Source organism: Triturus cristatus, chromosome 5_2, assembly GCF_964204655.1.
Source record: "Triturus cristatus chromosome 5_2, aTriCri1.1, whole genome shotgun sequence".
Taxonomy (NCBI): Eukaryota; Metazoa; Chordata; class Amphibia; order Caudata; family Salamandridae; genus Triturus; species Triturus cristatus.
Window position 1 is genome coordinate 1,065,168,551 of NC_140588.1, and position 20,302 is coordinate 1,065,188,852.

The 20,302-nt window shown below is 52.7% G+C and overlaps 1 protein-coding gene across 2 annotated transcripts in view; it reads left to right on the top strand.

The window, feature by feature from the left end:
* The window catches only part of LOC146829672 (protein Wnt-11b-like), a 102,275-nt gene that overhangs the window by 77,771 nt on the left and 4,202 nt on the right, over positions 1-20,302 (top strand). Inside the window, exons 1-2 of one of the 2 annotated variants that reach the window (XM_085608344.1) lie at positions 14,199-14,567; positions 19,382-19,617. In XM_085608344.1, coding sequence (XP_085464470.1) covers positions 14,485-14,567; positions 19,382-19,617 — 319 coding nt within the window. In that variant the 5' untranslated portion in view covers positions 14,199-14,484. Of the gene's footprint in view, positions 1-14,198; positions 14,568-19,381; positions 19,618-20,302 lie in introns of those variants that run through there. The other variant, XM_085608345.1, reaches the window with a different exon arrangement.

Consider the following 20,302-nt stretch of genomic DNA (forward strand, 5'->3'; position numbering starts at 1 on the left):
AGCACCAGATGTTGTCGGTAGGGGTTGCTGTGGTTCAGTACATAGTTCTGCTCAAAAAGATGAACATAGAGGTTGGCGAGGCTGGGTGCAAAAATGCTACCCATAGAGGTCCCAGAGACCTGAAGAAAGATTTGGTCTTCAAAGGCGAAAAAGTTCTCCATCATTGCAATTCTGGCGCACTCCATTATGAAGGTGACAGGGGTTATGCTATCCAGATCGCGAACCTCTAATAATCCCTTGATACACTCCAGAGTCTCTAGTTGAGGTATACAAGTATACTGAGACTCAACGTCAAAGCTGACCAGAATGTCAGTGTTGATGTCAAACTCTATCTCAGGCAAAAACCGTAACACATCCGAAGTATCTTTAAGATAGGTGGGCATTTCCATAACAATTGGTCTTAAAAAGAAGTCAACAAACTTGGACAGAGGCTCAAGTAATGAGCCTATCCCTGAAATGATGGGTCGTCCAGGTGGTGGTCGTTGACTTTTATGGATTTTCGGAATACAGTAAAAATAGGGAATAACCGGATTTGTATTGACCAAAAATCTGGCTTCATGTGGCGTGATCCAACCTTCAGCCTCTCCTTCCTCAACCAGATGTTGTATCTCCAAGCTAATCCTTGATGTGGGATCTGTGTGTAAGATTCGATAGGATTTGGTGTCATTCAGCTGTCTTAGACACTCGGTCCGATAGACCGAAGTGTCTTGGAGGACCGTAGCACCCCCTTTGTCCGCTGGCTTGATAACTATGGAAGCATCTCTTGTGAGCTGCTGAAGGGCCAATTTGTCCTTGTTGGTAAAGTTACTGTAGTTGGTAAATCGTTTGTCGCATTGTGCCATCACCTCATAAGTAACAGCTCTTTCAAAAGTGGATACCTGGGACGGGACCTGATGTGCTAAGGGTGTAAAATTGGATTTGGGGCGTAAACCCGTGTTGGCAACCTCCAGAGAACTTGAATCTTCTGTCTCTCTATCTTTAAAGAAAAAAGAGTCGTATCTTCCTGAAGAACTTCTCCAGCTCACACCTTAAAGTAAAAGGATCACCCCCAAACGTAGGCACAAAACCTAAACCCTTGTTGAGGACACTCAGTTCTTCTTTTGTGAGTATCCTGGAGCTAAGGTTGACCACTAAATCATTCACTCCCCGGTCGAGTTTGGGGTCTGTTGTTGGTTGCCCCTCCTGCTCCGGGTATTCGGGAATGATTGGTCTTCCTGCCAGTGGACCGACGGGGTGCCCCTCCGTTTGCCCCTGGGACGGCCTTGGCCCCGGTTGAGGTGAGGCGGTTCTCCCACACAAAGCTGGGTAAGTCCAACATAGTTATAATTTGATCTGAATTGGATGAATGTAACCACTTTGATGGGTTTTTTTCTTATATTTTAGTGCTTAAATGGCATTAATTATCAGGTACTTTTCTGAGACAGTGTATCTGTGAGCTAGTGATTTTTCAGTCCTTCTTTGCAGTTAACAAGGTTGTGATAGTTTGATTCTTATTATTTTTTCAGGAAAGAGGTGATGCCCACCTTCCTAACACTAGGTCCGGTTAACTGGTAGGGTGGCTATGGCCACAGACTGGTCGGGCCAGTATTATTATTTCTCATAAGAACTGTCTTATGTACACACTTGCACGAATTGCGCTTATTTTGCAGTAGCTATTTTCTGTTTATTCCTTATTTTTTGAGGTCCTGAAGAAAGCCGGGTCGAGTGACTCATCCGGCTGAAACATGTCGACCACAACTGTATTTAATTAGGAATTAGTCTATATATTGTTTGAGACTATTAGGTGATTTTAGACATGACACTTGGACGCATGCATAATAAACTTAGTTTTTTTGCCCCAGTAGTCATTTTTAATCAGCACTTGCACTAGAGCACTGCACATTTACACACATATGTATCTTTTTTGAGTTCATATAGTTGGAGCATATATCTGGTTAAGAGTTTCTTCAGGAGCATCAGGGCCAGGTTCCGAGCAGGGCCCGTTGGCTCAATTCTTGGGCCGGTATCCTGTTCTCCTTTAGGTCCAGATGACGAGGCTCCGCCACTAATGGGTGGGCTGATGGACTCTATAATCTTACCGATTTGTGAACTAACTATCTGACCTCTTAGGAGTTTTTCTGAGTCTCACTACTCTCTTTTACCCGTCTCAGCAATTATCTGTTTAGTTTAAATAGACTGAGAATCTCTTGTTAGTTGTCAAGTCTTTGAATTGGGATTTGAGATTTTTCAGTCTTTAATTATTTTCCCGTTGACCCTTCTGTATATATGTTTGTTAGCTTATAAGGCACTCCAGAATCCAATTAGAAATGTACCTAATGTACATGGAAACCATTTTAGAGAGGAAGCAGCTAGGCTGGGGTCCTGATTAGCGGGGCCACAGCCAGACTAAGGTCGAAAAACAGTGAAACACCAGCAAAAAGTGGAGGTACCCATGTGAAGCAGATCCTACTCTCCTACAAGATTCTGAAAGCTCATACAATGTATTGTGGTATGGCCTGGCTGGATTATGATGGGGACTTCAGATGGGCAAAAGTTGAAGACCCGGATATGGGATGGGATCAGACTAAGGTGAATGTGTGGTTGGAAAATGTGAATAACAAGGCACCCATGAAGCAGCCCTTTCGGACCTCTCAGGGTGGGTCAGGTGAGAGTAAAGGGACTTGCTGGGCATTCAACAGGAAAACGTGTACTTGGCCTACCGGGGCATGTAAGTTTAAGCACGCCTGTGCATTCTGCGGCCACCCCTCTCACCCCGAATTTAAGTGTATTAAAACATCAAAAGAGAGAGGTAGGGAGCACACAAGCCGTCTCAGCAATAAATTACCCACACCAGTAGATGTAGGGAGGCTGATTTTTTGGCTGAATCAGTATCCAGATAGGATGGCAGCCAGGACATTGCATCAGGGGTTTTCCACGGGCTTTCGCATTCCAGCACAAGGGGTGCCTCCTGTTGATCATTGCAATACTTTGTTGTCAGCGCGCACGCATCCCACAGTAGTGTCACATAAGGTTGATAAGGAACGGGCCTTGGGGCGGGTGGCTGGCCCGTTCTCCGCTCCGCCGTTGCCGGGTTATGTTTGTTCACTTCTGGGAGTGGTACCTAAGAAGGAGCCGGGCCAGTTCAGGATGATACATAACTTATCGGCACCAAAGGGAGCCTCGGTGAACGATGCCATAGACCCATCCTTGTGCTCTGTGACTTACTCCTCCTTTGATATGGCACTACAGAAGCTGCGCGACTTAGGGCCAAACCCCTTCATGGCAAAAACAGACATTGAGTCCGCTTTCCGGCTACTGCCTGTTCACCCTGATGATTATCACTTGTTAGGTTTTCAGCTGAATCACCAGTTCTGCTATGACATGTGTATGCCAATGGGTTGTGTGGTGCCATGCAGGTACTTTGAGATGTTTAGTTCTATGCTTCAGTGGCTGTTTACCTTCAGGACGGGGCGTAGGGACATTGTACATTATTTGGATGATATTATGGTCATGGGCCCCGCGGCATCGGGAGAGTGTGCTCAGGCATTGGGACAACTAGTTGCCATGTTTGAAGAATTTGAAGCACCATTGGCCCCCGGTAAGACTATGGGTCCTGCAATGTGCATGTCCTTCCTAGGGATTGAGATAGGCACAGTGGTGGGGGAATGCAGGTTACCAATGGACAGAGTGCAGGCCTTTTCCCAAGCAATTGATTCGGCATTGGCAGGAGCGAAAGTGACGTTACGCCAACTCCAGGTACTTGTGGGTCAGTTGAACTTTGCCTTGCAAATAATCCCGATGGGGCGCCGCTTCTCAAGGTCAATAGCGCGGGCTATGGTGGGGCTGACCCGAAATCACCATCATGTGCGTCTGCAGTCGGATGTGAGGGAGGACCTGAGGGTGTGGCGCAGTTTCTTGAGTGATTTTAATGGTAAGGTTGTATGGCCTGCCCCACCGATATCCAGCACTGACTTGGGCTTACTCACTGACTCAGTCGGTAGCATGGGTTTTGGAGCGATATTAGGGTCACGCTGGTGCAGGGGCGATTGGCCAATAGCATGGCACGAGAGCGGGTTGACCAGAAACATAGCCTTTTTAGAGTTGTTCCCAATTGTGGTAGCGGTAACTGTTTGGGCGGAGTTCTTTGAGAACAAATCCGTGGTCTTTTGGTCAGACAACATGGCAGTAGTGGAGGCTATCAATAGGCAGGGGGCTACATGTAAACATGTTCTGAAACTATTGAAACATTTGGTTCTGGCCTGTTTGAGGCTGAATCTGCTGTTCAAAGTGGCACATATTCCAGGCGTAGAGAATCAGGCTGCTGAAGCTTTGTCTCGCTCCAAGTTGCAGGATTTCCGGAGGTATCACCTACAGGCAGAGGATCAGATGACAGTGTTCCCGACATCTCTGTGGAGGATTGGAGCCCCACTTTAGCGGGGCTGGGAGGTGCCTCACTGAGTGAGCGCACCAGAAGAACTTACCAGCAGCATTTCAAGTCATACAGGACGTTTGTGCAGCGCGCAGGGATAAGGGGCCTCTTTTCTGCAGGGGCAATATGCGTTTTTTTGCAGGCGTTAAAGGATCAGGGCAGGTCAGTTTCTAATGCCAGGGCGCACGTGACCTCTGTAGGATTCTTTGCCAAGTTAGCAGGTGGTACAAAAGGGGGTGGTGATGGACGGAGCATCAGAACCAATCAAACACTCACACCCAGTCAACAGATCTGGGTTTGATCCATCACCGTTCTTTAGCCCACTCTGCCATCCCAGTTCCGACATGGCCATATGCACCACCCCCTATTGTACCGCTAAGTTAGCAGGTGAGCGCGATCCAGGCGCAGCATTCGTGGTCAGGAAGGCCCTGTCAGGATGGGCCAGGTTAGAGGGGGTGAAAAAGGATAGCAGAAGGCCCCTAGACGTGAAGACACTGGGCGACATTCTTGTGTCTCTGCGAGCAGTACGCTGCTCAGCTTATGAGAGTATCCTATTCAGGGCCGCCTTCTCCCTAGCCTTTTATGGGGCCTTTCGATTGGGGGAGTTGGTGGGGACCTCTAAGTCCGATCAGTCAGGGGGGCTGCAATTGCGTGACACCAGACTAGTGCAGGGTGGGTTGGTAGTTGCCCTAAGGAAGTCGAAGACAGACCCTTTAGGGAAGGGGACCACGATTCGACTTAGTCCTGCGCCTGGGAGCTTTGATGGAGACATACTTAGCGATCCGCCCTTTAGGTGTGGGGCAGGCCCTGTTCATAAATGAGCAAGGGAATTGCCTGTCACAATATCAATTCAGGGCAGTTTTTGGGCGGGCATTGGCAAGTCTGGGGTTGGATCCTACTGGTTATTCGTCACACTCATTTAGAATTGGTGCGGTGTCTTTGGCAGCGGGCGCTGGCTTGCCAGCGGAAGCAGTGAAGAGGGTTGGGCGCTGGTCATCAGAGTGTTTTAAGCGCTACGTGCGACCTGAATTACTGAGAGGACACACAGATATGTTGGCATGATCATTCCGACTATTCCATTTCTCTTCCCGACAATAGTATGCCCTCAAAGGCGGTATGGGTGTTGGGGCACTTGTTTGTATGGCGCGCCATGGTCCGGTTGCGGCAGCAGCGAGTCTCGAAACCACTGGGTCTGAAAGGGATGTCGTTCCTTGGTGCTGGAGCAAGTTAATATTTCATAACCAGAGTTTATGATATTTATTTATGAGTGTGTTGATATTAAACGTGTAAATATTAATGCAATAGATGTGAAATATGAAATTGAATTTTGTCATGTTAATGATTGTTGATGTGATTAAACATGGCCGTTTTTATACCCACATTCTTGAAGTGGCAAGTATTGTTTGTGGGACTGAGCTTATGAGGGCGGGGCGGGGAACATCCTGGGGGGTCCGGGCTCCATCCTGGGGGGTCCGGGCTCTGTACAGATGTCTGAAGGATGAAGGGCTCTCCCGGCGTCCTGACACATTTGTTCAAAAACCCTGAATTACTTTTGGATGTATTTATTTCGTTGTCTGTGTGTTTGTGCATAGATATTATTTGCTTTCTGTTAATTGTTTTACTTGTATATCGATTTATGTTGCCAATTTGTTTATGTATGTATTCGTTTCATTTATTTCGTTTATTTATTGCTTACCTATTTTTATGTTTCGAATATATTTTGTACGCCTCTTATTAGGTGGTTTATTTTGTATTTCTCGATAAAACTCTGTGTGAGCCCTGAGCAGGGCTGCCTCTGGTGCAAGAGCTCCATATCCCAGTTATTGTCACCCCTGGGTGTGCGTCATGTATGCTCTTGGTGTCATACTTGAAACACACTCTTAGTGAAACACACACTTGCGCGAAGGAGGGCGACTCGCCCCCGCGGCGCTGTGAGCCTCTGTGTGTGATGTCTGTTTGTCTTTCCAAGGAAGGGGATCTCCACTCGCAGGCAGGTGTGAATGACCCCTTATTGGACCTGGGCAGCAGGCAATCCGATCAGGTGTATTAATAATACCCGGTGGATTGAACTGCTTCCAATGATTACCGCTAATGAAGTGACCCGTAGTGGGCGCTAAGTGGCAGCTTCCAAGGCCAGCTGTGGGCAGTGACCACAGCCGGAGGCCGGGCCACCGCCCACCCATGTCAGGTGTGACTCTAAGGCAGGGAGACGTGCCTGACTCTGACGCCAGGGTCAGGCACCTCCAAGAAAGAACACAAGACACGCGAGGCCCCAGTCCGATAGAAAAACAGAAAGTCGGATATTAAAGCACTGAACACATTATGGTTAAATGTATGGGTTACTGAGCGGTGTAATGTGTCGATCGGTGTGCTTTTAGATGTGTGTATTACTATAGTGTGTGTGAAAAGTATTGATGTATGAATTAAATGTATTGATTACTGCGCGGTGAAATGTCTTGATTGCTGTGTGGTTAGATGCGTTTGCTGTAGTGTAACACGTGTATTTGTAAAGCGCACGTTCACTTCTTGGGGACGTCTTGGCGTTGAAGTACAGATGGTTGATGTCGCCCACCCCACTGGTGCTGTAGACCTAGGAAAGATGAAAGCCCGGGTGGACCCGCCAGGAGAGACCTGTGACCATGAGATCAAAAGCAGATTCCTGAAGAGGATGCGTTTACTCCTCCTACTCCTCCCCCCAACTCAACACCCCTCCCCCCACTGGATAAGGCGTGCCTGGTGTATGTACATGCTTTCTTTTTTCAGGGTCGACCTGCGTTTATTGCCCACGTGAATAATAGACTTTTCAACTGAACCTTTTTTTCCTTTAATGCCCCCGTGTGTCATCGGCTCCAGTAACTGGTATCGGATACATTATGGTGACGTATATCAGATACTGTGAGGTTAAATCTGTTGACGTCTGGGGCATAGGTACGGCTAAATGTACCTGTTGTATAAATATATTTATTGTCTTATTACTGTTAAATGTATTGGTGGAAGTAAGTTTACGCGTATAATGGGGTCTTTTTAACTAATTGATTAATGCGGGACTAAAATGAAGGCCACAGATTACAATATACAGTATTTCGGATTCAGCCAGTGACGCACAGACGTCAGAAGGTAGCTCAGGTGGTTCATGTCGACGACCCCCCCCCCCTCCCCCCGCCACCACTACTCGCCTCCCAGGAGTTGTTCCTGAGAGCTCACATAATCGCGGAGGTACAGAGCCCCTGTACCCAGGCACGCAGCGCTTTATGTCTGCCATAACCCCGGCGCACCCCCTGTCTTGGAAGGCGGAATAGCTCAGCGGGGCACTGCGCCTGCGCCTGCTGCGGCAGCCTGCCCGCAGTTGTAAATCGGGGCCTCGGATGACCCGCTTTGAGGGACAGGTTGGCGGACGTGACTGGGTTAAATATGAGGTATCCGATATGCTCATTAAAAGGCTCAGCCCGGGGTATTTTTCAGGACAGTTTACAAAAGAACTGTGTCACGCGCAGGAAAGGAGGACACGGTCTCCCAGTAAATTGCGGAACCGGTGCTGGCATAGAGACATACCAGGTGGTAGGGAGGGGGCGGTGAGGTAAAAGACCAACGCTGGCACAGGGGGCAGTAGGCACCCCAGGCATGCCCTGGCCTCCACCCCAGCCCCGCCGGCCTCCAGAGAGCCTCTTGTTCCGTACACACCAGTTGCCGCTCCCGGTTTTCCCACGGGTCCAGGCCCGCAGCCTCCCGCCTCTGTCCATTCACCCTCAATAATCCGGGATTATCCCGACACAGACCCCGGGGCTGGGGGGAGGGGCACCTCCCAGCTGCTGCCAGTTAAACACCCGCTGACACGAGCAGTGCACGCCCCCCGAGGCCCTGCTTAATGCACAGCAATGCTCCTCTCCCCAACCCCGGGCCCCCTACATCAGGTGCCCCTCCCCTTTCCCTCGAGCTGAATATCTTACTCTCGGTCCCGGGTTTCTCCCATGACGCGCCCCCCTCTCTGCTGTGTCACTCGTGGGGTGTGCACTAAACCTCAACATTGTCCTGATAGTAGTAATAAGTCTCGGCGTATAGCGCCTACTCCCTGTGTGCCATTCTACAGCGCTGTTAAGAATAGGTGTAACTAGCACCCTATTTAATGACACTCGGTGGCACGATCAAGATTCAAATCCGTGGCTGCTGATGTTAGCAGTCAAAGCGCCAAGAAGCAGCCAGAAGGTGCTATGTTAGTGTTAGGAGTTACACTCGAGCACAATGACCCTGAAATGACCTGCTCGCCCCTGAATAATGCGCCCCATCTCTTCTGCTACTCCCAGAGGAGGCGGAAAGGCGGGGTACGCACGAGTCTACGGAGGCGCACAACCCACTGAGCTGCTTTACAATCTTGCCCCTGAGCAGCACACATCTGTAAGGATGTGGTCCGTCTGCTAGACTGCCGACGTTGATGCTGGAAACCAGGGTTCGAGCCTCGGCGTCCACATCCTGCGATTCTGGGCAAATCACTTAATCTCCCCGTGCCTGAATGTGTAATGTAAATACGGTGCTCATGTAAAGCGCTCCAATACCTTCAGGTCGAGTTCGCGCTATATAAATATGCAACAAAAAAATAAATAAATAAGCACGCTTTGAGTGGGCACTAGTGCCCTCTTGGGTCAAGGGAGGCATGCCCCGACACAGCGCCCCCTGCTGCACCCCCTCATTAACACCACATTTTTATGGAGATGGTTGAGGGAAGCTCCGCTCCTATTTCAAAGGTGGGGGCATGAAACGCCCACCCTGGCCCCTCCCACCAAGGCCTCTCGGCTGGGGGAGTGGATTGAGCCAGGTTTAGCGCTTTATGCTCCTTAAATGTTTGTCTGGGGGTGGGGGGCGATGGTAATTGGTCTTTTCGGGGTGCAAATGTACTGCTGGCCCAGCCGTGGGGGGTGTCCTGCCCGCTTCCTGCCCCGAGGACAAAAAGCAGAATATATGGGGGGGGGGGGGATGGTTCTACAGTAAGCAGCCTGTGACCTCACAGGGCCTGGACATGTCACGCAATGCACGTGTGACCTTGGGCTCCTGGAAGGGGGGGGGGGGGGGGACAAGTATTCAAGGTTATTCGGCGACTGGAAACTGGGACGATTTTGTCTGCAAACTGCATCTGGAAGGAACACTTTAGCTTTTTTGTTTTGTTTTGTTTTGTTTTCCAGATCATCTGTTGAAGGAATTATGTCGAAAAACTACAAATAATAAAACGAGTAGTGACAAGTTTTCTGTGCAACTATTCCTGCCATTTGGTGATTTTTAATTAAACTTTAGCATTTTGTTTTTGTTTCGTGCAATAAAAATACGGAATACTAAATCGCGTGTCAAAATTAGGCACAACTGTAACTTGTACACATCAAATTCTGGGATACTGAGTGTTTTGCTCACTTATGTATGAGACAATACTTCCTACATATATACGTCCCAGTGTAATGTATGTCACCTGCCTGTTGTGACGTGTCTCCTTCTGGTAATTATTGCACGATACCCATATTGTTTGAAGGGGCGGCGGGCGGGGGGGGGGGGGATATTACACGCACTGTCCTGCTTTCTACGTTACTCGCCACTCATTAGTGATGTAAAACACGGCGAGAACGTGATTTGCACAGGATCACTTATTTGTGTGCACTTGCCGAGGCTGGGACTAGAACGTAAAGCGCCCAGAAGGAGTGGGTTTAGTTATAGGCGGGCCTTGCTGCCACTGCCGTGGCCCCGCCCTTGGTCTGCTTGTGACGTGCCTGTCGTATCAACGCCACATCTGCTGGTAACAGCACTAACATAACAGGTAAGACACTTACTAATTACACGTAGATGTATGCCAGGGCTGGCTTTGAATAGTAAAGATGGCAATAATATCATAGCAGGATTGATAAAAACAAGACACGTGTTAATGACATTAAGATGAGACCTAATGAGCCGCGCTCCCGTCGGCGCACTGACGGCTCAGCCTTTAATTAAGAGGGAGATTAATTAGCAGATTGTGTCCCTCTCACTGACTATTGGACCTGTGCTGAGCGCGCCCCCGGTGACGGCGCGCCCCCTTCCTACCTGCACGTCATGTCGATGCTTGCCTTGTCATGAGGGTGCACCGTGGAACACTTTGCAACCGGATTCTGTTTGCCCGGAGTGTGCACCCGGTCACTGTTTGCCCTGTCCTCGGTGTGCACCTGTCACTCTTTGCCCTGTCCTCAGTGTGCACCCTGTCACACTTTGCTGTCCTCAGTGTGTACCCTGTCACACTTTGCTGTCCTCAGTCTGCACCCTGTCACTATTTGCCCTGTCCTCAGTGTGCACTATGTCACTGTTTGCCCTGTCCTCAGTGTGCACGAGGTCACTCTTTGCCTTGCCCTCAGTGTGCACCATGTCACTCTTTGCCCTGTCCTCAGTGTGCACCGGTCACTCTTTACCCTGTCCTCAGTGTGCACTATGTCACTGTTTGCCCTGTCCTCAGTGTGCACGAGGTCACTCTTTGCCTTGCCCTCAGTGTGCACTATGTCACTGTTTGCCCTGTCCTCAGTGTGCACGAGGTCACTCTTTGCCTTGCCCTCAGTGTGCACCATGTCACTCTTTGCCCTGTCCTCAGTGTGCACCGGTCACTCTTTACCCTGTCCTCAGTGTGCACGGGTCACTGTTTGCCCTGTCCTCAGTGTTGTGCACGTCACTCTTTGTCCTGTCCTCGATGTGCACCCTGCCACTCTTTACCCTGTACTCAGTGTGCACCGGTCACTGTTTGCCCTGGTCTCAGTGTGCACCTGGTCACTCGTTGTCATGTCCTCACTGTGCTCATGTCACTATTTGCTCTGTCCTCAGTGTGCACCCAGTCACTGTTTGTCCTGTCCTCAGTGTGCACCAGGTCACTATTTGCCTTGCCCTCAGTGTGCACCATGTCACTGTTTGCCCTGTCCTCAGTGTGCACCGGTCACTCTTTGCCCTGTCCTCAGTGTGCACCAGGTCACTCTTTGCCCTGTCCTCGGTGTGCACCAGGTCACTCTTTGCCCTGTCCTCGGTGTGCACCAGGTCACTCTTTGTCCTGTCCTCGGTGTGCACCCTGTCACTGTTTGCCCTGTCCTCAGTGTGCACCGGTCACTCTTTGTCCTGTCCTCGGTGTGCACCATGTCACTCTTTGCCTTGCCCTCAGTGTGCACCCTGTCACTGTTTGCCCTGTCCTCAGTGTGCACCGGTCACTCTTTGCCCTGTCCTCAGTGTGCACCAGGTCACTCTTTGCCTTGCCCTCAGTGTGCACCCTGTCACTGTTTGCCCTGTCCTCAGTGTGCACCGGTCACTCTTTGTCCTGTCCTCGGTGTGCACCAGGTCACTCTTTGTCCTGTCCTCAGTGTGCACCGGTCACTCTTTACCCTGTCCTCAGTGTGCACCGGTCACTCTTTGCCCTGTCCTCAGTGTGCACCGGTAACTCTTTGCCTTGCCCTCAGTGTGCACCCTGTCACTGTTTGCCCTGTCCTCAGTGTGCACCGGTAACTCTTTGCCTTGCCCTCAGTGTGCACCCTGTCACTCTTTGTCCTGTCCTCAGTGTGCACCGGTCACTCTTTACCCTGTCCTCAGTGTGCACCGGTCACTCTTTGCCCTGTCCTCAGTGTGCACCAGGTCACTCTTTGCCCTGTCCTCGGTGTGCACCAGGTCACTCTTTGTCCTGTCCTCAGTGTGCACCGGTCACTCTTTACCCTGTCCTCAGTGTGCACCGGTCACTCTTTACCCTGTCCTCAGTGTGCACCGGTCACTCTTTGCCCTGTCCTCAGTGTGCACCAGGTCACTCTTTGCCCTGTCCTCGGTGTGCACCAGGTCACTCTTTGTCCTGTCCTCAGTGTGCACCGGTCACTCTTTACCCTGTCCTCAGTGTGCACCGGTCACTCTTTGCCTTGTGCTCAGTGTGCACCCAGTCACTGTCCTGTGCTCAGTGTGCACCGGTCACTCTTTGCCCTGGCCTCACTGTGCACCGGTCACTATTTGCCCTGTCCTCAGTGTGCACCGGTCACTCTTTGCCTTGCCCTCAGTGTGCACCAGGTCACTCTTTGCCTTGCCCTCAGTGTGCACCGGTCACTCTTTACCCTGTCCTCAGTGTGCACCGGTCACTCTTTGCCCTGTCCTCAGTGTGCACCAGGTCACTCTTTGCCCTGTCCTCGGTGTGCACCAGGTCACTCTTTGTCCTGTCCTCAGTGTGCACCGGTCACTCTTTACCCTGTCCTCAGTGTGCACCGGTCACTCTTTGCCTTGTGCTCAGTGTGCACCCAGTCACTGTCCTGTGCTCAGTGTGCACCGGTCACTCTTTGCCCTGGCCTCACTGTGCACCGGTCACTATTTGCCCTGTCCTCAGTGTGCACCGGTAACTCTTTGCCTTGCCCTCAGTGTGCACCCTGTCACTCTTTGTCCTGTCCTCAGTGTGCACCGGTCACTCTTTACCCTGTCCTCAGTGTGCACCGGTCACTCTTTGCCCTGTCCTCAGTGTGCACCAGGTCACTCTTTGCCCTGTCCTCGGTGTGCACCAGGTCACTCTTTGTCCTGTCCTCAGTGTGCACCGGTCACTCTTTACCCTGTCCTCAGTGTGCACCGGTCACTCTTTGCCTTGTGCTCAGTGTGCACCCAGTCACTGTCCTGTGCTCAGTGTGCACCGGTCACTCTTTGCCCTGGCCTCACTGTGCACCGGTCACTATTTGCCCTGTCCTCAGTGTGCACCGGTAACTCTTTGCCTTGTGCTCAGTGTGCACCCGATCACTGTTTGCCCTGGCCTCACTGTGCACCAGGTCACTCTTTGTCCTGTCCTCGATGTGCTCATGTCACTATTTGCCCTGTCCTCAGTGTGCACCCAGTCACTGTCCTGTGCTCAGTGTGCACATGTCACGTTATGCCCACCATTTGTGTGCGCCATGTCGTGATTTGCTCTGTCGTGAGTATGCCCGTCACTGTTTGCCCTGCCGTGAGTGCACCCGGTCACTGTTTGCCCTCCCGTGAGTGTGCACCAGGTCAGTGTTAGACCTGCCGTGAGTGCACCCGGTCACTGTTTGCCCTCCCGTGAGTGTGCACCATGTCAGTGTTAGACCTGCCGTGAGTGCACCCGGTCACTGTTTGCCCTCCCGTGAGTTTGCACCAGGTCAGTGTTAGACCTGCCGTGAGTGCACCCGGTCACTGTTTGCCCTCCCGTGAGTGTGCACCATGTCAGTGTTAGACCTGCCGTGAGTGCACCCGGTCACTGTTTGCCCTCCCGTGAGTGTGCACCAGGTCAGTGTTAGACCTGCCGTGAGTGCACCCGGTCACTGTTTGCCCTCCCATGAGTGTGCACAGTTTCACTGTTTGTAGTGTCGCGGGTGTGCACCAGTGGTTGGCACCCCCGTACCCCTAATGCTGGGTCGGATACCTGAATCCACTTACTGCAGCTGCCTGGCTGTGGCACTTCTCGCGGCCCCCACCCCCAGCGCCGCTGCAGCACCCCGAGAATCCCCCATTCATGTGTGGTTTCCCCGGCAGTGGGGACCCCACGATCCGAGTTCTTTAAAGATGTTTCTTTGAACCCTAGGATGCTCTCACCACCCACCACCCGGTCCCTGCATCTCTGTACCTGGCCCCGCCCCCGCCCTGCGAGGGTGTGGATTGGCTGTCCAGGGGGGCCGGGGGCCAGACGCTCCTTTGTGTGCCGGGCGCTCCGGGGGGGATCTGGGCACCGTTTCACACCAGGCCGCAGGGCCAGCCCATTGTCACAAGGAGTTTGGTAATTGCACCTGATTAGCACACGGCGGTGACGTCACGGGGGTTTAAAGCAGAGGGGCAGCGGCGGGGTCAGGGAAAAGAACCAGAGCCTTGGACAGGGAGGGAGTGTCCGCGGAGCCAGGACAGACGGCAGAGCCAGGACAGACGGCAGAGCCAGCACACACCGCAGTGCCCGCACAGAGGGCACCAGTGCCGCAACACCCAGCCAGCCGTGCCCAGGAAAAGGGATTTGTGGAACTTTTTGGAAGTGGTTTCTGTGTCACCCGGGACTGCAGCGGGCCGTCTCCCCTGCTGGACTTTTCTCCCCTGCTCCGTGAGCACCCCCGAACCCGGATCCTGCACACCGGACTATGGCCCCTGGAACCAGAGCCCCCCTGTTTGTCACCGCCGCCCTCCTGCACTGCATCACGGTCTGTGGAGCCATCCAGTGGCTGTAAGTGATTTATTCCAGTTCGAGACCTTTTAGGGGGGCTGTGGGGTGCATGGCTGGGGTGTTGGGGGCACTCGTACAACGCCATGGTCTTGGAAGGGGTTCTCTTGTGTTTTCGTGGGGGGAGTGCGGGGGCAGGCGCTATCGCTAACACACTATTCCGTTTTGTGTTCAAAAGTTTCTAAAAAAAACCATCTGAGAAGCATGCACTGAAATATTGTATATATAGATGTGTTCTGCTTCGTAATATTGGAGTCGCTTGTTAAACTCTGGGGAGGGGGGGGGGGTCTCTATTCCCGGACGCATTTCGTATCAGCAGACAGGGATACAAACGGGGACATAAACCGCTTTACATTACAGTATATGGAACAGCGGAGGCGGCTTGGTCTATCGATACAGAAGTGGTTTATCCGGCACTTAAAAAGCGCCCTGAATCTCATAGGAAATTATTTTATTTATAATTGTATTGTAACTGCATTTATATAGCGCTTACTACTCTGGACTCCCCATTTCTGAGCTGATTTGAGCTAGCGAGTCTCAAAATAGCCCTTTCCGGGTTTTGGTGGGCAAGGTACGGGGGAGGGTTACATTCCAGTACTTGTTGGCTTATCTCAAGTGGGGGGGTAACATGCTGGGAATTAAACCGGTTTAATTCTTAGTGTGAGCTAAGTGAAAAGGTCAGGGCTGGAGGACAGTTCCGGTGTCGTCCAAAGGTATTTGATTTCAGCGGTTCTCGGAAACCCTGGGCCTTTGAACCATAAAGCGCTTTATGTACCTCGGACTGGCGCGCGCCGTGCTTCGGATAACACCGGCGTGTATCGAGGGTCGCCCCCACTTTGTGCGCGCGTTAAGTGTATCCCCCAATCACTTGTATGTGCGCAGTTCATTTTATCGATTAGTTTTATATAGCGCTGCTAGATTCTGGCGGGTGGCAGAGCGCTGTAACTAAGCGCTTTATGTCACCATGTGGGCAGAAGCAGGCTGAAGGGGTAGACGGGCAGCTGTGATACATTAGCATTCCTCTGCACACTGGGCGTGCAGCTAGCTCCCAAAAGAGGCAGACTGTGCGCTCTTCCATCAGGAAGGGGTGTGTGGGGGGGGGGGGGGGGAGGGAGGGTGCGACGTTTAACTCTGCAGACACAGAGGCGAAAAGGTGATCTATAAAACTATTCACGCCAGTGAGGATACACGACCCATTTTACTGCCAGCTCTAAAGTGTGCACCCCTGCACTTTACCAGTAGAAGAGACACTTTATTACACAGGCGCGGCCTGTGTGTGTAACCACCCTGGCCTCTGCCCGCCGAGCGGCACCTGTCACGCATTTACTGTGATCTCACGCCTGCTTCTCGTGCACGAGCCGGCCTCTTCTTTTTATGTCGACCTCTTGAAAGCTCCTAGCTGGCAGGTGCTTGTCAGTGCCTTATAACAGTTACTTATTTGTTAGATTCAAATACGTGTATTGTGCCCCTACGGTGCATTTCTTGAGGGTGCTGCAGCCTGCCCACAGCAGCCACCCTCCTACCGCACCCCACAGTCCTCCTGGAAGCAGCCTGCTCCCCACTCGGCACCTGTCACAGGTCTCGTCCTTCTGGTGGGTGCAGCCTGTAGACTGTCTACCTGGCACAAACCTTAGCCTACTGTGCAGCTGCACCCCCCCCCCCCCCCTTCCTTGTGCAGCCTGCACACAGCTCTCCTCCAGGGCTCAGCACTCCGTTTGCAGCCTGCACACAGCTCCCCTCGAGGCCTCAGCTCTCCCTTTGCAGCACACACACAGCTCCCCTCCAGGGCTCAGCTCTCCCTTGTGCAGACTGCACACAGCTACCCCCAGGCCTCAGCTCCCTTGAGCAGCCTGCACAGAGCTCCCCTCCAGGCCTCAGCTCCCTTGTGCAGCCTGCACAGAGCTCCCCTCCAGGCCTCAGCTCCCTTGTGCAGCACGCACACAGCTCCCCTCCAGGGCTCAGCTCTCCCTTGTGCAGACTGCACACAGCTACCCCCCAGGCCCCAACTCTCCCTTGTGCAGCCTGCACACAGCTCCCCTCGAGGCCCCAGCTCTCCCTCGTGCAGCCTGCACACAGCTCCCCTCCAGGGCTCAGCTCTCCCTTGTGCAGCCTGCACACAGCTCTCCTGCAGGCCTCAGCACTCCCTTTGCAGCATACACACAGCTACCCCCAAGTATCAGCACTCCTTATGCAGCATACACACAGCTCCCCTCCAGGCCTCAGATTTCCCTTGTTCAGCCTACACACAGCTACCCCCAGGCCTCAGCTTTCCCTCGTCCAGCATACACAAAGCTCTCTTCCAGGCCTTAGCTCTACCTTGTGCAGCCTGCACACAGCTCTCCTCCAGGGCTCAGCTCTCCCTTGTGCAGCCTGCACACAGACCCCCCCCTCCCTCCAGGCCTCAGCTCCACCATGTGCAGCATACATACAGCTCCCCTTCAGGCCTCAGCTCTCCATTGTGCAGCCTGCACACAGACCACCCCCCTCCAGGCCTTAGCTCTACCTTGTGCAGCCTGCACACAGACCACCCACCCCCCCCTCCAGGCCTCAGCTCCACCATGTGCAGCATACATACAGCTCCCCTTCAGGCCTCAGCACAGGCCTCAGCTCCACCATGTGCAGCATACATACAGCTCCCCATCAGGCCTCAGCTCTCCCTTGTGCAGCCTGCACACAGCTCCCCTCGAGGCCTCAGCTCTCCCTCGTGCAGCATACACACAGACCACCCCCCCTCCAGGCCTTAGCTCTACCTTGTGCAGCATACACACAGCTCCCTTCCAGGGCACAGCTCTACCTTGTGCAGCCTGCACACAGCTCTCATCCAGGGCTCAGCTCTCCCTTCTGCAGCCTGCACACAGATCACCCAAGGCCTCAGCTCTCCCTTGTGCAGCCTACACACAGACCACCTCACTCCAGGCCTCAGCTCCACCATGTGCAGCATACATACAGCTCCCCTTCGGGCCTCCGCGCAGGCCTCTGCTCTACATTGTGCAGCCTGCACACAGCTCCCCTCCAGGGCTCAGCTCTCCCTTGTGCAGCATACACACAGCTCCCTCCAGGCCTCAGCGCAGACCTTAGCTCTACCTTGTGCAGCATACACACAGCTCCCTCCAGGCCTCAGCGCAGACCTCAGCTCTCCCTTGTGCAGCCTGCACACAGCTCCCCTCCAAGCCTTATCTCTGTGCAGCCTGCACACAGCTCCCCTATGATGGATGCAGTCTTTAGACTCTACCTGCCCCAGGCCTCCGTTGTGTTGCCTGGAGGCATAACTGATCCGGTGTGCGGCCAGCACACATACCCCCTCCCCTACCCAAGCCCCACTGTATTCAAGATTGCACACGAGTTGGCTGAGGGCCCCACAGGCCTCTCGCGTGCAGCCCCCCCCCCCCCCCAAGAGGTTTGTTTCCCTCAACACCTCCAGGCCGCAGCCTCGTGTGCAGCCCGCTCCCGGCTGGCCCCAGCTGTCACCCGCCTCGGCCCTCGGAGCGCTGCCTGCCTCTCAGCTGGCTTCGACCCGCTGCCCAGCCGGGGTCTGCTTGCCTCTTTGTCACCGAGAGGTCCGCTGCGTGGCCCTGATTAGCTTGGAATGTGCCCCACACGCCCCCGCGCCCCAGGCCTCCCACCCCTCTGAGCAATTATTAATAGGAGCACAAAGCCGGTCCCGGTGCAAGGCCCTGGTGCACATGTGTGTCACACTAAATCACCAGCGCGCCATTAGGTTTTATTGGCAGCGAGTCCTTGGGGTTTCGAAAGGAAGGAGTTTGTGAGGCTGGGTGGGGGGTGGGGCCTGCCTAGACGGGGGCTCCAGTGCTGTGTGTACCCCATCTCACTGGCTTCCATCAGCAGGTAACGGACAACGAATCCGCTTACCGCCCGGCCATAGCTGAGGTTTTCAGAATAGTAAATTAAACGCTGAAGTCGACCCATGCTATGGCATATTTTCGGGATTTGTAGGAACAGAATGCGGGGCTGAGACCCATCACAGCCCCCTAGTTGCCGCTAAACACAGGCCGTTAGACAATTCCAGGCGCCGCACACGATCACACTGCGGCACGCTGCTGCGCTGGGACTCTGGGATCTCGAGATCAATATTACCTTAGCCAACGCTACTTTATTGTATCCACTCCAGAAGGATGAACGGGTTGATTGACCGTGCTTGGATCTGACCGCTGGATCTTCAAATTGAATGCAGATCATTGTAGCAGGACCATTGACCAACTGAGCTGCCTTACTTTTATAAATCATTTGCTGATTCATAAATGATGGTCTAGGACCACTGTTTCTTGTATCTTACTTTTATAAGATCATCCAAGCCCCCAGAGCTGTGCTATGGAGGGGGGCGGAGGGGAGGGGAGGGGGGGGGGGGGGCTGAGAGGCACGGGGAGGTGTCTCTCTCGCCTGAAATTGCAGGGGCACGCCAACGAACCCTGGGGCAGAGGCCGTTTTACGGTCCCGCCTTGGTTAAGCTTTCTTCACTTAATACTCAAAATATTATATTTTCGTTTGTTCCCGACGTGGTTGTTGATTGGGCATGTACGGCGTTTTTAAAGTGTTTCAAAATTCTCGACATTTGAACACTTTTCAATGGAAAATGGAAATATGCATTTTTACAAACCGAATAAACTATATAGAATCCGAATCATTAATCATGGGGGAGAGGAGTTGGCCTAACTTTTTGTCTGTGATTGTCTGTTGCCCATTGAGTCTTCCTGGGGTTCTCATTGAAAGCCCACGCCCAGTTTCATGAGTAGGGTCCCGTGGGAGCTCGTGTTTCGTTTTCCCTGCGGTTTCTGACCTGTGCGCTTGTCTCCCCCCAGTGGCCTGACGGCGAACGGCAGCGCAGTGGGCTGGAACGAGAGCCAACACTGCCGCCTGCTGGACGGACTGCTCCCGGACCAGTACCAGCTGTGCAAGCGGAACCTGGAAGTCATGCCCACCATCGTGCACGCCGCCGCCCAGACCAAGCTGGCCTGCCAGAGGGCGTTCTCCGACATGCGGTGGAACTGCTCCTCCATCGAGCTCGCCCCCGACTACGCCCCGGACCTCATGAAAGGTAGGTGGTCTTTGACCCTTGCTGCCAGTGCTTAATTTGCACACAAAAACATAAGTGCCAGGTTTCTCAGCAGGAGGCCACGGCAGCTTCCATCATACAGTGGCCCTGCCAGCGCTGCCAATGATAGTACCAGTATCCATCCCACTCCACGGTGACACTTCGGACTTTTTCAGGCCCTCAAAGCTAAGAACGGCTAGGGCGGCAGTTTATAGTCATTATTAATCTAGATTAAATTAATACTTAACTGATGTTGTGCCATCTCCAAATTAGATAGACAGCCCCACCTTGTGGCAGGCTGTCACAAGCGCTTGTGTTGACAATTAAGCGCCTGTGCCCAGCACCAGAAACCTCCGGCTCAAATTAAGCACTGCCCTGTCCACCTCCTGGTATCAGCTTTCATTACACGTACATGCTTGTTAATACAATATTACAGGGTGTGGTACATGCACATTACAACACTGTACAAAACGGCATTACAAAAACCTAAAATAAATAGATTATTCACAGATCCCATATTATCACCTCATTTACAGTAACTTTAACCAGCCATGGCTGCTGCAGGTAAGAGCGGTGGAGCCGGCTTGGGGGGGGGGCAGGGGGGGGGGGGAGAGGGGAATTTCGAGAGGCGACCACAAGGGAAAATTAAATAAATAATTAATTTTCACTCGTGGTCGTCTCTCAAAAT